Here is a 16,503-nt window from a genome sequence, read left to right as displayed (position 1 = left end):
GATAGACTAATGCTGGGAAGAGTACGAAAAGACGCGTACGGTGGAATTGTCGCTTGTCTAAGAAGTGTGTCAACACCTCGCAGTCACTAGTGTCAGTGCGTCGACACTTCTAACAGTGCTTTTCGTACTATTCAGTAAGAGGACATTGGTTCCGGCTCGCCAAGAGGATATACTTACAACCGAGAATCGATTGCCCACGAACTGCTTCTAGGTCTCGGAAGAGATATTTGGGCGCAACGAGGTTGCCAACTTGCGAATCATTGTGAGGTGAGAAATGTCGTGTACAGCCAATATTAAGATGGACTTGATTGCGTGAAAATGGAGTAGTGCTTTCTATTGTAAGCGGATAACTGAAATATCAAAACCTAAGACACAAATGTGAGATAGTTTGAGTTTCGGTTCGGAAGGGATACCCTTACCTCAAAGCTGCTCACATATGCAGATCCTTCACAGCAAAGCTGGACTCCACATGAGTAAGCCACGTCTTCGTATACTGCGAGTTACTGCGTGCACAGGTCTGCACTCCATAAGGTTTCTCGAGACCAAGTTTGAATGCGCAGTCGTACTTTGTGTCAGCTTATATTGTTCTGCAGAGAAATTGAGAAGTTCCACGATCGCCCAATCTATGACACGCAAGTCCACCAGCCATCTGTTGTCTGGCAGTCACCGTTTCCAGAGGTGCATAGTCACTACGCGGCATGAAGGCCCATCCGGCTGACGCAAAGGCTCCATATTGATGAAAACCCAGCAGCAGTAAGGCCTAAGGTGCCCATGAAGTATGGAGTGGATGATGAGTACGTCGAAGCCTCGTGGTAGGCACACGGTCACGGTGAAAGTAGTAGCCGAAAGACCGAAAAATGCTGATACTGACCACACGAAGCTACTTGAGACCGAGTTCCTTATGAGCTCGTATTGGAGGGGTGGTTTACTACCCGTTCGGATCTGAGGGACCCGGCATCGTTGGGAAGCTGTTGAAAGAGGTGTGTATTCTAGGTGGCCCGGCACGGTTGGTTATTTCTCACACGGCGAGATTCCTAATCATTAATGTCACAGTTGCACCCTCTCTAAATCTGACATTGCGCTGTAACATGTGGTGTGTAATCATTGTGCACGTTCTTTGTGAATGATCGTCTTGCAGAAAATAGGCCTAGGGCAAGTGCTGCGCATTTTAGTTCATTTTGGTGGGTTTTTTTCCCTGGGTACCGGATTTCCGAGCAGGACTACCAATGAAGGTGCTGAACTTTGTCTTCTAGTAGCAATTATGACATCGAATGTTGTCTTGGAGATGTCTAACGCCAAACTGTCAAGCTTTCAATGTTATCGGGCAGGGCAGTCCGCTCACTAGCAGTCTAGTACTGTCATGGTTGCCTCCAGTTCCCTGCCAATTAGCCTGTGCCCAATGCCCACTGGCAGATCACGGTCTCACGCTTTTCTTAGCCTGTCCTCCCCAAAGCCAGTGTGAACCTTGAAAGCTTGACACACGAAGTACCCTAAATAGCGACATTCCAATAGGTTGAAACATATGCGGCGATGCGCTTACGCCCAGAACGGAGATGTCCAAGAATAACGTATGTTCACATCAAAAAAGGCGCAGTCTGTCCACATGCCGACGGCCCGACCTGAATAGCCTGGCATGTCTAGCTGACATTTCTTTCCACTCGACGACTCATTGCTTGTTCACCCTTCAGCACGATGGCCTCTGCTTCGGCCAATCTTGTGTCTCAGGCTGCTAGCTCCGGCGAGCTAACAGACCTTGTTTTGTCTTCTACACCTGCCACCGTTCATCCTACAGATGATTCCATTCTCTCTGTTCTCACCGCTCGATTTCGCGCTGATTTACCATACACTAGACTCGGATCCACAAACCTGGTGGTAGTCAATCCCTACAAAACACTCGCCAGCGTCAACGATGCTAATGCGAAGGAGTACGAAGAGAGATGCTACAAGGACACCAAGCTAGGCTTGGCAGATGCTCGGAGACCCCCTCAGCCTCACTTGTATGAGCAAGCGGCCAAAATTTATCTTCTTATGAGAAGGAGGAACGAGTCTCAAGCAGTTGTCACTCGGTAAGTTACTTCCGAATCGAACGAAACTGCAGCTCATAGCACAATTCTGTCAGGGGAATCTCGGGGTCGGGAAAGACCGCAAGCAGTCGCCTGCTCATGGACCAGATTTTGCGCCTCTCAGCTCACTCCAAACGAGAGGCCAAAATCACTGAGCAAATCAAATCTTTCACAGTGCTGCTCGAGTCTTTCGGAAATGCAAAAAACGCCTGTGAACCCAAATGCCTCACGACACACACGCTACACGGAGCTTCATTTCAATGATCGCGGGCGTATCAGTGCTGCGAAGGTTATCGCCTTTGGGCTTGACAAGTCCCGCTTAACTCGCTTGTCACATGAAGAACGATCTTACCATGTGTTTTACCAACTTCTTGCTGGGGCTACGCCAATGGAGCGTGACTACATGGGCTTGGAAAGTCCTTCGGACTACGCCCTGTTAGCATCGTCCGGTTGCTATCATTTGCCTGCTGGCCCATTCAGTGATGATGGCATCGCGATGGATGATTTGCGAGACGCCTTCAAAACTTTAGGCTTCAAGTCCAAGCACGTCTCGTCAATACTTAGCGTGCTCGCTGCCATCCTGCTGCTCGGCAACCTCGAATTCGAGGAGGCTGATGCACAGGATGTCTCTGCATATGTCCTTAATGTGCCAGTTCTCCAACAGGCGGCAAAACTTTTGGGCGTTTCTCCTGACGAACTCAGCGACACACTGACGTGCAAGACGAGCTATGTACGCAGGGAGCTGTATACTGTGCTACTCAATGTGCAGCAAAGTGCAGCACAGCGAGACCAGCTAGTTCGCGATCTCTATGCAATCATGTTTGCATTCGTGGTGGAAACTGCCAATTTCAAGCTAGCCCCTGCTTCCCTAAGCCCTACATGTTCCGCCACTCGTATTGTACTGCTCGACCAAGCAGGCTATCAGACGCGGGCGCCTTCAGGGTCGAGTGGCCCAACCCCCCTTATCTCGGCTCATCAGAATGGATTTGATGAATTCTGCATCAATTTCACCGACGAACTCGTGCAATCACACATACTTCGGAACATTTTTGACGACAGCACAGGTTTTAACAGTCGTATGATTGCTGATGGGAACTCGCTACCGGCTATCATTGCTATGGACAACTCTGCGTGCGCCGAGCTTCTTCGGGGCTCATACACGGCTCAGAAAATGTCACGAAAACCTGGCGGTCTCCTGGGTGTCGTTGACAAGGCCGTAATGTCCTTCAAATCGGGGCGTGCGGGTGATCAGCGGAATGATGAGTTACTGCGGGATTTGGGTGCCAAGTTTGGTGCACACTCGTCTTTCGTTGCAGCACCGACCACAGACGAGAGGAGATCTTTCAGGATCAACCACTATGCTGGTCCCTGTTCATATGACATCAGCAACTTCGTGGAGAAGGACGCCGACCTGCTTGACCCTTCTTGCGTCACTCTCCTTCGCAGCTCCACTGATGTGTTTGTCGCGAAGCTCGTGTCGGGCCCCAGCTTGTCTACGGAAAAGCACCAGAGTGATGAGGAAACTATCGTCCAAGCTCAAGTCTCTTCCCGCCCTCTTCGCATACTCACTCCTCTGGGAGAAAGCGCGGATGAGAACCCTCACTTAAACCCATCCAAAATCTATCCCGTCACTACGCAGCTCAATCAGACGCTTTGGAATGTCTTGTTCAACATCGAGAATGTGCCAATGTGGACTATCACGTGCATTCGCCCCAATGATAATGGGTTCTCCAACTCCCTCGACAAGCGTCGCGTCAAAGGACAAATCAGGGCTCTGCTACTCCCTGCTATTGTGTTGAGGAAACAGGTCGAGTTTGTTGCAGACTTTGATCAGGCAGAGTTTTGTGACAGATATCGTCCTACTATGCGCGGATCAGATGCTGAGCGCATGCGTCAGTGCGCCCAGTCTAATGGCTGGAGAGAGGGCATAGACTTTGCGATTGGGAACCAGAGGATCTGGCTATCGTACTCGGCATGGAAGATGGTAGAAGATGTTGTGCGTGCTGAGGAGAAAGAGCAGAAGAAGCTTGCTCGCGAGGATTCACAAGAGGACGAGAGCGCCATGCCCGATGATGCCACAGACTACCCTGGTGATGAACGGCAGTCAGCATACTTTGATGAACCGCAAGCCACCCCATTCCAAGAGCCGAAAACACCTATATTTGATGGTTATGCACCATCTCATGTCGCTGCTCCTAGTTACCGCGAGGAGTCGAGTTCCACGATGTGGGATACGAAGCCTGAAAACTTCGACGGAACACCTCCCCTTATGCCTAATACTGCCATGCTAACTGCGGAAAACGCTCCTGAAATGTTGGAGGAAGAGCTGCCAACTACTCGAACCCGACGTTACTGGATTTATGTCGTCTTCTTGTTCACCTGGTTTATTCCCAATTTCTTGCTGTCGTGGTTAGGCCGTATGAAGCGCCCTGACGTCCGCCTTGCATGGCGGGAGAAAGTGACCATCTGCATCCTCATCCTCCTCGGAAATTGTTTTATCCTATTCTACATCATCGCCTTCGGTATCATTCTCTGCCCAAACTTCGACTACGCATGGAACACGAACGAAGTGGCTCAATATACAGGTGAAAATGACTACTACGTCTCCATTCAAGGCAGGGTCTATGACGTCTCCAATTTCGTTCGCGGTGACCACAGTGACATCGTGGGAGAGCCAAGTAATAGTGAGGCCACCCTGGAGGGGCTCGCTGGTACCGACATGACCTACTACTTCCCCCCTCCCTTAAATGTGGCATGCGCGGGTCTTGTCAGCGATGCGACAATGAAAATTACTCCCGAGAACAATACTCTACTCTTGTTCCCGCAAGCCATGCATTCCTCCGGATCCAATGCTCCGACGACTCCCACAGCTCTCGATAACCAGGACTGGTACACCGCGACCTTCAAACCAAGTATCGATCAGTATTATATTGGTCCATTGGTTTGGGAGCCAAGCGACATCTACTCTGAGGCTAATCAAACCACGAATCCGCGGTGAGTCGTACTTAGTATTCTTCAGTGACATCACTCATTATCTCCGCAGAACTTGGGCAATTTACGATAATAGCATCTATGATTTGACAGACTACGTCTACACTATGAACACGATCAACCTGAATGTCGCCTCGTACAGTTTCCTTGACACGAACCTCGTTGCAGTCTTTGAGGAACAAGCCGGGCAGGACATTACTGACGCTTTGAATGCAGTCTTGGGTGCCATGAGTGCTGAAAACCGTACGGCGAATATGGACTGTCTTTCTAATGCCTTCTACTATGGAGAGACGGACTTCCGGTACACTGCTAGATGTCAAGTGCAGAACTACCTTTTGCTTGCGTTCTCCAGTATCATCATGTCCTCGATGGCGTTGAAATGTACGTCATCTTCCTATCTGAAGCTTTGCTTGCACTCACTCCGCACAGTCATTGCTGCACTCCAACTTCATACCAAGCGCTTCCCTGAGTTACTGGATAAATTCGTGATATGCCAGGTCCCTTGTTACACGGAAGGAGAGGATTCCCTTCGCCGTACACTTGACTCACTTGCCAATTTGGACTACGACGACAAGAGGAAGCTGATTTTGGTCATTTGTGATGGGAATATCATCGGGAGCGGCAATGAGCGGCCGACACCTGCCCTCGTACTCGACATCCTTGGCGTTGACCCAGCGAATAATCCTGAGCCCCTGATGTTCAAATCAATCGGAGAGGGCTCGCAGAAGCTCAACTATGGCAAGGTATACTCCGGATTGTACGAGTTTGAAGGCCATGTTGTTCCGTACGTCATCCGCTCCGTAACTATGAAGTCATTGCTGACATTTTTTTGTTTAGTTATATCGTCGTCGTGAAGGTTGGGAAGCCAAGTGAACGTTCAAAACCCGGAAACCGTGGCAAGCGTGACAGTCAGGTCCTGTTGATGCAGTACTTGAACAGAGTGCACTTCAACGCACCCATGTGCCCGCTAGAGCTCGAGATATATCATCATATGCGGAATGTTGTTGGAATTGATCCTGCGTTCTACGAGTACATCTTCACTGTGGATGCAGATACGGTACACTTTACTGCTCGCTATCTCGAGAAGCTCTGACATCTTTTTCGCAGTCCGTGAGTCCCAACTCTCTTAACCGTCTTGTGGCAGCCTCGATATCAGATTCCAACATAATCGGCATATGTGGTGAAACGAGACTCCAGAATGAGGAGGGATCCTGGTGGACCATGATCCAGGCAAGTAGTTCGAATTTACACATTTTGTGTATCTATGCCAACATACCTATAGGTATACGAGTACTACATCTCGCACAACTTGTCCAAAGCTTTCGAGAGTCTTTTCGGCTCTGTCTCGTGTCTTCCTGGTTGCTTCACCCTTTACCGCGTCCGCACTAATGATAAAGGCCGACCGCTCATCATCTCCAACCGTGTAATTGATGAATATGCGGAGAATAACGTGGACACCCTGCACAAGAAGAACTTGTTCTCTCTAGGCGAAGATCGATTCCTGACGACGCTGTTGATGAAACATTTCCCCACCTTCAAGACCAAGTTCACCCCGGACGCAATTGCGCGTACCATGGCACCGGTATCCTGGAGAGTGCTATTTTCACAACGGAGGCGTTGGATCAACTCGACCGTTCACAACTTGTGCGAGCTTGCTGTTCTTCCTGACCTCTGCGGCGTCTGCTGTTTCTCAATGAGGTTCTTCGTCTTTCTCGATCTGATCGGTACTTTGGTGAGGTCCATTCAAAGCGTCAATGTGCGATCTCTGATGTTTTTCATTAGATGTTGCCTGCCACTGTTGTTTATGTGAGTCGTAGCATCTTATCTATCACCGAGTTCCAGCTAACGTTGCGTTTAGTTGGTTTGGCTGATTATCGAGGTCTCTACTGGACAATCTCCGTTCCCTCTGATTTCAATCATCATGTTGGCAGCGGTGTATGGTCTTCAGGTGAGTACGTTATTTAATTAAGAGAAGTAATTTACGATGGCATTTCCCAGGCTCTTATTTTCATCATAAGAAGAGAGTTCATGCTTGTTGGATGGATGGTGGTCTATCTCATTTCGTGGGTTGACTTGTTCCGTATCAAATGCATAGCTCATTTTCTGTCATTACAGGTACCCAGTTTACAGTTTCTTCCTGCCCATATATTCATTCTGGCGGATGGATGAGTTCGGTTGGGGTAACACTCGTGTCGTGCTCGATGATGGCGGAAGCAAGAAGATCGTCGCCAACAACGACATGAAGTTCAACGAGTCCATGATTCCGTACAAGAAGTTTAGCGGTTCGTCAATATGCATTCTCACTCATGCTACCTGCTAACGGCAATCCGTGCAGACTATGAGGCTGAAACGTTGGGTGACAATCATTCCGGGAAGTCATATGGCTCGCCTCCTGATTTCAACCAAGCAAGCTCCGTGTATCTCCCCGGCCCTCAGCCGCATCTTCCGTCAGGCTCCCAACACCCGTCTGTCTACGAGTATGGCCGCTCTGAATCAGGAGACCGCGACTACTACCGCGACACGAACATGATACATAGCAACTCGTCACATCACAACATACACGGGCCTTCACGCCCGAGCTCTCGTGCCGTATCTGACACCAACCGCCCACCACCTCAGATGGCCAACTGGAGAGGACCCTCTCAGGAAAGGATCAACATGTTTACTCCTACAAATTCGGGTCCACATGGAAGCGTGTATGGGATGACGCCACCTGATTCGCGAATGGCATCTGGAGTCTTTAACAACCGCTCCATGTCCCCCGCCCAGAGCTTGGGTGTCCCTCCTCAGCCTTTGCACGGAGGAATGCGAACGTCTACGTTATCCATGGCTACAACTGTGTTTACCGGTCCCAACCTGGATCCCAACCCCTCGGATGACGAGCTGTACAATGCACTTAGGAACTTTTTGAGCACACAAGACTTGATGAGTGTTACAAAGAAGTGCGCTATCCCCTATACTTCACTACATTCCCTGATACTGACTTGACTTCAGATCAGCTCGTGAGGCTATGGCGGCTCGCTTTCCTCGCGCAGATTTGACGCCTCGCAGAGACTTTTTAAACCAATGCATTGATAACATTCTTTCACATTAAATGTAGGGTAGATACATCATTTAGGACACTTGCATTCATCTCTGGGACACTTCTAATCTTTGGACTTAATTAACTGTCGGGACATGCTGATTTAGCGTTTTGTTTTGTTATGATTACTACATCCATATCATTCGTAGTCTAGGTGTTAGATATTACTGGACATAATATGATGACGACTTGGACTGTTGAAACTTCGTTAGAATAACTGACTTGTGATTATACATATGACAAAACTACGATGCGTAATGTAAGAAAGACATAACCTGTAAGAATTGGTTATGTTACTCGAATAACGAGAACCATAAGCATGAACGCGACCAGCACGACAAATATACTCATAATCACCAGACATGTTGTACTTCCACTCTTTCCCCTGAAGTCCCTTAACCGTATCCGTTCCTTCTTCATGAAGTCGAAGTTGCCCTCAAGCTTCTCCTGCATTGCTTCGATGACGCCCTTGTCTTTAACCAACGACTCGGAAAAGTGGGTAGCATTGCGCCGAAGCTGCGTCGCCATTAGTGCGAGTTGCTCTGAGAGCTCTTCTTGTAGTGCGCGAGAGTTTTGGAGGATGGTAGGTGTAGCAGTGATATTGGAAGTAGCGGAAAATGCTCCAGGAAGAGTTGGTGGTACAAGGGGCTCAGAGGGTAAAGACTCTGTCTGCGAAGATGGTATGAGGTCATCCGCACTAGGCACGCTTTGAGTTGTATCTTCTGTTGGGATGAGCGTCGCTTCTACAGGTATGGTCTCGAGGTCAGCTGCCTTTGTCATAGGGGCACGTATTGATGGCAGGATTGGTGTTGGTCTCTTAAGTGGAGGAGCCGCTTTCTAATTCGGTCGATGAGCCGAGAAAAGGGGACATGTGTCATAGTGAAGGCTGCATACCTGCTCGACCTCTGTTACAAACGCTTCGACTTGATCGAGCGTCGCACGCAAGCGTTGATAACGATGTTCTGAGGCTCTACAGAATCACATTAAATGCGAGTCTAAACGGACGGTCTGCCTTAGCAATTCTACGTACGGTGAAGTGCCATGGTCATCAACCTCGACGTTCTTCAGGAGCAAACGGGCGTGCCGGATTCGCTGAGACAATGTCAGCTTCTATGAGTCCTATATCCACCGCGAATAATTCTGAACGAACCTGGAGAGTGCCTTGGGCTTTGATCCAGGTGTCTCGCTGCGAACTATCAGACCAATCATCCTCGGACACGGATTTCTCGAGCCTTTTTACCAGGCGAGGTAGATTAACTCTATCATGAAGAATCTGGTCGTTAGTGCGCACGCTCATGTTGGGTTGTTACAGGTTAGGCAGATGGGGTGCAAGACAAGGTGCGTCCATATGTCCCGCACTCCGAGTCGTGTTTGACGTGCGTAGAAGTCACGTAATGCCTATTTGGCTGATGAGAATATATTTCTACGTTTGGAGTGACATAACTACTTTCCTTCGTCGGACAACCTCCGTGAGTTATACCCTTTCTGCTCACACGCAAGAGCAAATGGACGACCAAGAATCGCAAATACATCGGCTCGTCGAGAAAGCCGGAAGAGAGCAAGACCGAGGCAGTGATCTGGTAATATTTGTAGCAATTCGCTGTCTTGAATGACCTCACATAAATTTACTAGCGGCGTGACGCGCTCACGAAACTCATAGAAATTGCTCATTCTTCAAATTCTCAGCTCAAGTGCTATGCAGCAGATCACATAAGATACTTTTTCAATGATTTCCCTGACCTAGAAGAAGACGCTATCAACGTAGTCTACGATCTTTGCGAGGATCAAGATTCACGGGTGCGTTGTTTTTACTTTCGTGTGTTCTTTTCATGACACCCCGACTGCAGGTCCGCATTGAAGGATATCGAGCAATCTCAAGCGTTTCATCTGTTGAGCACAAGTGGATTAAACGAAATTCGGATGTGCTTGTGCAACTTCTTCAAAGTGGTAAGTAAGGCGACTTTGAAACATATAACGCGCAAATTACAACAATGATGATGATGATGATGATGATGATGAGCATATATGTGTCTCACTTTTTCAAGTTTTGCTGACCACTCCCCCTAGACGAACCAGAAGAGGTCGCTGTTGTCCAAACAGCCCTTTGTGACCATCTCGACATGGATCCCGGCGTCACTCTAGGAGTCTTGTGCGATCAAATAATTCCTCCCGAATACACAATAGACGAAGAGGAGCAGCAAATTCGTGATCGTTTACGCTCGCTCGTGATAGCCTTTTTGAAAGTTGATGCAGCTGAGGCCATCATTCGGAAATACACCAAAACGCCGGGTACCGATACAGAAAACGTCCTGGTGTGCCAACTTCTGACGGTAATTTGGTGCAGCTTTTCGCCGTTTCGCAAGGCTGACTCGTCGACAGGCTATCAGAAGGCTAGAAACACGCGACGTTGAAGTGATCATAAAGGACCTTCTTCTTCTGATGCCTTGCTATAGACCAGGGTCTGCGCGCGGAATGGACCTTCTTCACGTACTTATCGACAAGGCGAGGTCTTCTCTTAACGTGAAATCGAACGACTTGGGATCCATCAAGACCATTGATTTCTACATATCTTTGGCGCACTTCGTCGCCATTCAAAAACGAGTTGCTTCTCCTGTTGTGTTGTTACGATTTTACTGTACGTCTCTGATGGGGAAACCTGTCTTACAAAGGTTTTCTCCCGAGGAGCAACTTGTTCTTGCGGGCCGAGTGGTTGAAGCACTTGAAGCATGCGAAGAAGAAAGTCGTCTTCGCCCTCAAATTTGCAGTCATGAACAGTTTTCATTTCTTCGGCGACAGGTTGTTGATGGAGCACCAAATTTGTTGGAGGCAAGTCATCCGCACAATTCTACGGTCAATCCACTGAATGATTGACTTAGGCTCTCCATGACACAAAACTCGAGTCTTCAACTATGTGGGACACACTGCGTTCCCTCCTTCTAGCTTGCAAACATGTAAGTCGGGTCTTCCACGTGGTTTTGCAAAATAACTCGTTTCCAGCGAAAAGAACATGAAGACTGGGTAGTTCCGTTTGATTTGGCCACATCCATAAGCAGATTTCAAGCGCAAGCGCAACAGTTGGGGCCAGGAAACAACAGCGATGAAATTCGAGTACTCATCAGGGTTCGCAGTGGGCCGCTTTCCGCTTTCTCCATTGACGCCCATTGTTTCTTTCTGTGTTTGAGCAGTCGCTAACCGAAACTTCAATGTCGCAAGCAAGTTCGAGTACAACTGTCGATGGGGATGGTCTTTATGAGCGTCCTGCCCACCTCCCGGCTCGACCTCAAATTGGACGTCCGCTGTTGAAAAGACCAGAAATGTCAAGACCTTCGCATACAGGCACGAGTGGCGCGACATCGAACTCTCGGCCAGCAATACAAACTCGCGACTCTGGCTCTGTCGCGTTGCCCAAACGATCCTTAAGCTCCGGAGAAACAGTACCACAGATCAAGCGAGCAAAGACGGAATTGACTGAGGAACGACAGCTGACACCTTCGTTACTGAGCCGTATGACGATGCCTATCCCAGGCGATGCGGAGAAGGCCTCGCGGAAACGTGGAGGAGCAGGAAGAAAACGCGCGGATGATTCGTCCGAGCCGGATAAGCATCCTATGAGCGGTTATAGCATTAAAGGCGCTGCAGCACATGCCGAGCGGGGCGAGGAGTCGAGGGATCCTACACCGAGAACGTCGTCCTTGCTCGATAGGCTGAACAAATCTGAGGGCGTGGATGGTGCTGGTTATAGGAAGAGACATCGAGGGAAGGCATGAATCAGTTTATGGGACGTTGATATTTATGTATAGATCATCGCTGGCTCTTAATCTTGATTAGCATGAATAGTCGCCGCCAGGTTTTATAAATTAGTACGAGTTCTCCGATTGTTTCCTAGTATTTCGCTCCCCGGTACACCAAAGAGGGCTACCGGTATAGTAGGCAAGGTGGGCCCGGTAGAGCTCGGACACGAGAGGATTCAGTGCGACGTGCAAGTGTGTTGGATTGCAATGCGAGTGTGTACAAGTGCGTTGTATGTGAGTGAATTTGCAGAGTTTAAGCGCTAGAAGCAACCGCGTGCATGCGTAGTGCGCAAGTGATAATCTATTGTATCTACACGATCTGGCACAAAGTTCAGAAATTTGTCATGCTCTGGCACGTTGTGACACGCCCTCAGGATGTCCGGTTTTCACTGGAATTCAAGTTTCGTCGATGCCATGAGTAAGAAGGATCCACTGCTCCTCCCATGCCCAATCTCCACTGGTCCGGCTTAATCTTCAGGTGATTACCTCTTAGGGAATTTGCTGATCAGTGACCATACTATTGATAGTACGAACAGGCTTTTTGAACGTACCACTGCTCAATAGCTCGAGACAACTCGAAGTTGGTATCAACAATATATAATAGGGTCTAACGTTCGTGGGTACTTGAGACAGCATGTTTAATAACAAGCATCACGCTGTCTGTCGTACCACAGGACACTACGTTACTTGCTAGCTGACGCTAATCTCGCCTGCCTGTGTTTTGTAACCACTGCCAATGGGGTAGGGGTGATGGATCCGAGTGCTACTGGGTTGCGCGTCAACAGCTCAAGAGTCCGAACTGAAGATAAGAGAAAATTTCAAGGCGTCACGTCATGGACTAAATATTATGGGACATAAGGCGACATCAGTTGTGGCTGACTTGAATCGTCGAAACACACACCTTTACAATTTCCTGTCCTTCAGATAAGATGACAAGGCAAGACTGTAGACCTTTCAAACACCACTCCATTTCCAGCCAGGGGATAATATGATCTTTCCAAAAAACCTGGAATATATGATTGAGCGTGTCATCCCATGGATTCGGGGCACGCGAGAGATGTACGGTCCAGTTGTGACAAGCATACTTGAGAGCGTCGGAAGCTGATCGACTTCGCTCCTGTGCTTCGTTTGCGAACCTCTCAAAGGCATTCATACCATGAATTATCTCCCCGTCTGGTAGAAGATTTTCTGGTAATGTAGAGGTGGAATCGGAGTGATGTCTTAATGACAAGAAAACCGGAAACATCAAGAAATCTGGCAAGGTCTTGAATTGCTGGATGACTTGAAAAGCTGGCAGTAAAGGCCCATCACTGATAATGATATACTCGTTGATTGCTTCCGATGTCCTCGAGAATTCTTCCATTGTCGCCCAGACGGAGGCTGCGGGAGTGGACTGCCATACTTGACCATGGGGAGTCTGCAGCCAGAATCGCCCACACGGGGTCTGCAGCCAGTCGCGTGCTCCCTCGGTCTGCAGCCAGTCTCGTCCTCCCTGGGTCTGCAGCCAGTCTTGTCCTCCCTGGGTCTGCAGCCAGTGTCGTGCTCCTTGAATCTGCAGCCAGTCTCGTCCTCCCTGGGTCTGCAGCCAGTCTTGTGCTTCCTGGGTCTGCAGCCAGTCTTGTCCTCCCTGGGTCCGCAGCCAGTCTTGTGCTCCTTGGATCTGCAGCCAGTCTCGTCCTCCCTGGGTCTGCAGCCAGTGTCGTGCTTCCTGGGTCTGCAGCCAATCTTCCCCTCCCTGGGTCTGCAGCCAGTTTCTTCCTCCCTGTGTCTGCAGCCACTCTTGTCCTGCCGGGGTCTGCAAGCCAGTCTTCACCTCCCTGCATCTCCAGCCAGTCTCGTCCTCCCTCGGTCTGCAGCCAGTCTCGTCCTCCCCCTGTCTGCAGCCAATATTCCCCTCCCTCTCCCTGGGCCTGCAGCCAGTTTTGTCCTCCCTGTGTCTGCAGCCAGTTTTGTCCTATCTGGGTCTGCAGCAAGCTTCGCATTCCCTGTGTCTGCAGCAGCCACCTGCGTCCTCCCTGTGTCTGCAGCCAATCTTCCCTTTCCTGGGCCTGCAGCAGCCACTCTCGTCCTTCCTGGATCTGCGGCAGACACTCTCGTCCTTCCCGGATTTTTTGCAGCCACGCCCGTACCCCCAGCAACTTTTGTTTTTCCTGGATCTGCGGCAGCCAGTCTTGTCCTCCCTGGATCTGCAGCCACTCTCGTCCTCCCCGTGTCTGCAGCCACTCTCGTCCTGCGTGGGTCTGCAGCCAGAATCGTCCTCCCTGGGCTTGCAGCCAGTCTCGTCCTCCCTGGGCCTGCAGCCAGAATCGTCCTCCACGTGTCTGCAGCCAGAATCGTCCTGCCGGGGTCTGCAGCCAGAATCGTCCTCCCCAGGTCTGCAGCCAGTCTCTCCCCCCCTGGGTCTGCAGCCAGAATCGTCCTGCCATGGTCTGCAGCCAGAATCGTCCTGCCTGGGTGTGCAGCCAGGCATGCCCGTCCACAGTCCCCAGCCAAGATTCTAAATCTGAAGTGCGATCTCCTCGAAGCCATAGCAGACAGATGACAGATGACAGTGGCTCTGGTGGCCGAACAAGGAACGCTAATGAGTCTTTTAACCTATGGGGGTCCTCAGGTTGCATAGCTTTGCTTTGCTTCTTCAGCTCTGAGAGTGCATCCAAGAGAGCCGTGCTTTTTGGTATCGCCTTCATTAAGCGGAGAGAGGAACGTGCGAGTAGGTAGTGAGGTGAGGCGATATCGCGTACTTGAGGGAGGCCGCAGTTTGAGGAGTCGGAAACGTAGTCGCGAATGGACGAGTGATAGATATTCACGGGGAGAGTGCTGTCTGTAGGGATATCCATGACAGACCGTAGCTGTATCAGCGTTGTCTGTACATCCCTTCCCAAGCCAGAGCCAAGAAGTATCGAGATTTGCGAGATGGGAAGAGGGTCTGTGAGGGCGGCGACAATGGACAAGTGCATATAAGCCCGCTTGGGGTTGGCACACGTGGAGAGGATACAATCATATAACTTGTACACCTCCGTTCCTGGTAGCAGCGAGCTCGTGAGCTGGAGCATCAGCTGTAACCGATCATGGGGATCATTGTCTTCATCGTCGATAATAAACTTCATCATCGTAGACGCCACGATGAAACGTCTCCCCGCTCGGCTCGCCAGCTTCGCAAGATCAACCTCCGATGGCTGCGGGAAATCAGGATGACGGCTTTTCAGCTCTTCGAAGGAATGCCGCAAGAAAGTACAGATGTCGTTGTCAACGTCTGTGCCGTCTAACGAGATGATGCCACCATCCCCTGAAGTTCTCACGGGTATCTCCCGTACCAACGGGCGCACCTCTTCGTTCTGAAAGGCTTTAGAGATATGGGATTCCGAGCGGCTTGTAAGCAGAACGTGGGTCACGGGAAGGTCAGGCTCACGAAGAGCATGTGCAAGGGAAAGGATGAGATCAGTAAGCTCGGGTTCAGATGTACATTCATCAAGCGCATCGACAACAAACGACAAAGGTGGACATCCGCGCAATCTGAGTCGAAGTTTCCGGAGAGGTTGGAGAAAGAGAGCCTCCATCTGGTCGCAGAGAGGCGTGTCTGGGTCTAGTAGAGCAGGATCGTTGCGGATCGCTCTGTTCACATCCTGCCTGATACTTGGAAAATTGGTGGCAAGCTGGTAGACAAGCGTCGCAAAGAAATATCCAGCTGTGCAGCGTTTGGTGTGCTTGCGCGAGAAAAAGAATGTTCCCGCTAGCCGCTTTTCGACGTCCGTTTCTTCTGTCACTTTTAGACCTCTCATCTTCTCAGCGACTGTAAACGCAACGGCAGACTTTCCGACACCAGCCGTGCCATGCAGCCAAATTAGTTGATTCTTCTCTGGTTCGTCCAGTGATTCGTGGATGTAATCCAGGAGATCGACCCGGGTCCCTTGCAAACATTTCGGGTGGGGCTGACGCTCACGGGAGTTATATTGAGCACCCTTGACAGCGACCTGGGACAGCCTCGTCCAAGTTCCTTCAAGAACTGTCAAGGTTTAGGAGCATGCGAGAGATAAGAGATGGAAGTACTGACATTGATCGTCACTCATCGACGAAAGTTGCGAGACGCAAGGAATCGACTGAAAGTACTAGCCGAGTTGGAGAGTGTGGTTAGAAATAATCTGGGCGGTAGTTATCTGGAGGGACGACGTACAAAGATTTGAATGGAAGCTTGTAAGTTGTGACAAGACTTAGGTCGCGGAACGATCAAGCTGTCGATTGATGGAGTGCGAAGGGTTGTGGAATGCAGTTGAAGAACGAATAGGCGCTCGCCGTCCAGTGCTTGCTGTGGGGCACGAGGCTGCTGTGCGACCACACTACTGCACAGTCAGAACCACGTGGGTAGTGCTCAGAGGTGAACCAGAGATCGAGAGAGAGATGCGCCAGTGTGATCCCTTAGATCTTAGATTTCTGTGTAGATTACAACTGTTATTACACCTGTATTGTGAGACCCTGCACTACGAAGCCGCAGAGGAAACTGTCTTCAATTAACTGTCCATGAATGCATGACGGTTTGTATGGAGTGCGGGGACATTAATGTGTTAGGGTTTGGTATTTC

At 49.9% G+C, this 16,503-nt stretch overlaps 3 protein-coding genes across 3 annotated transcripts; 2 read left to right on the top strand and 1 right to left on the bottom strand.

Annotated features, from left to right (window-relative positions):
• Window positions 1-1,547: 1,547 nt before the first annotated feature.
• On the top strand, window positions 1,548-8,340 carry DFJ58DRAFT_763494 (glycosyltransferase family 2 protein). The gene is made up of 18 exons (XM_041388617.1): window positions 1,548-2,066; window positions 2,250-4,497; window positions 4,519-4,711; window positions 4,736-4,830; window positions 4,864-4,952; window positions 4,977-4,985; window positions 5,019-5,057; window positions 5,107-5,435; window positions 5,484-5,838; window positions 5,892-6,111; window positions 6,162-6,284; window positions 6,337-6,786; window positions 6,837-6,860; window positions 6,913-7,002; window positions 7,053-7,117; window positions 7,170-7,336; window positions 7,390-7,996; window positions 8,049-8,340. Exons 1-18 carry the CDS (start codon window positions 1,693-1,695, stop codon window positions 8,146-8,148), a joined length of 5,577 nt encoding a protein of 1,858 aa, XP_041249221.1. The 5' UTR covers window positions 1,548-1,692; the 3' UTR covers window positions 8,149-8,340.
• Window positions 8,341-9,499, bottom strand: DFJ58DRAFT_763492 (uncharacterized protein). The gene is made up of 4 exons (XM_041388616.1): window positions 9,287-9,499; window positions 9,167-9,228; window positions 9,031-9,106; window positions 8,341-8,973 (listed from the first exon to the last, which is right to left on the bottom strand). The coding sequence occupies exons 1-4, from the start codon at window positions 9,431-9,433 to the stop codon at window positions 8,425-8,427; spliced, it is 834 nt and encodes a 277-aa protein (XP_041249220.1). The 5' UTR covers window positions 9,434-9,499; the 3' UTR covers window positions 8,341-8,424.
• A 122-nt stretch (window positions 9,500-9,621) lies between these two features.
• DFJ58DRAFT_763491 (uncharacterized protein) lies at window positions 9,622-12,074 on the top strand. Its single transcript, XM_041388615.1, has 8 exons — window positions 9,622-9,716; window positions 9,769-9,933; window positions 9,984-10,083; window positions 10,204-10,466; window positions 10,516-10,962; window positions 11,013-11,087; window positions 11,134-11,256; window positions 11,322-12,074. Exons 1-8 carry the CDS (start codon window positions 9,642-9,644, stop codon window positions 11,901-11,903), a joined length of 1,830 nt encoding a protein of 609 aa, XP_041249219.1. The 5' UTR covers window positions 9,622-9,641; the 3' UTR covers window positions 11,904-12,074.
• The last annotated feature ends 4,429 nt before the right edge of the window (window positions 12,075-16,503 follow it).

The sequence above is a fragment of the Suillus subalutaceus genome (assembly GCF_016647625.1).
Source record: "Suillus subalutaceus strain FC151 chromosome Unknown DFJ58scaffold_9, whole genome shotgun sequence".
Classification (NCBI taxonomy): domain Eukaryota; kingdom Fungi; phylum Basidiomycota; class Agaricomycetes; order Boletales; family Suillaceae; genus Suillus; species Suillus subalutaceus.
The sequence above is the reverse complement of the archived record's forward strand: the minus strand, read 5'-3'. Positions and strand labels throughout refer to the sequence as shown.

Coding starts and splice junctions, on each gene's coding strand:
- DFJ58DRAFT_763494 (XM_041388617.1), top strand. CDS start 1,693: ATGGCCTCTGCTTCGGCCAATCTTGTGTCTCAGGCTGCTAGCTCCGGC. Junction 6,285..6,336: donor CCTGGTGGACCATGATCCAG/GCAAGTAGTTCG, acceptor ACATACCTATAG/GTATACGAGTACTACATCTC. Junction 7,118..7,169: donor ATGGTGGTCTATCTCATTTC/GTGGGTTGACTT, acceptor CTGTCATTACAG/GTACCCAGTTTACAGTTTCT.
- DFJ58DRAFT_763492 (XM_041388616.1), bottom strand. CDS start 9,433: ATGAGCGTGCGCACTAACGACCAGATTCTTCATGATAGAGTTAATCTA. Junction 9,229..9,286: donor AAGCCCAAGGCACTCTCCAG/GTTCGTTCAGAA, acceptor ACATTGTCTCAG/CGAATCCGGCACGCCCGTTT. Junction 9,107..9,166: donor GATGACCATGGCACTTCACC/GTACGTAGAATT, acceptor GTGATTCTGTAG/AGCCTCAGAACATCGTTATC.
- DFJ58DRAFT_763491 (XM_041388615.1), top strand. CDS start 9,642: ATGGACGACCAAGAATCGCAAATACATCGGCTCGTCGAGAAAGCCGGA. Junction 9,717..9,768: donor AAGACCGAGGCAGTGATCTG/GTAATATTTGTA, acceptor TAAATTTACTAG/CGGCGTGACGCGCTCACGAA. Junction 10,963..11,012: donor GAGCACCAAATTTGTTGGAG/GCAAGTCATCCG, acceptor TGATTGACTTAG/GCTCTCCATGACACAAAACT.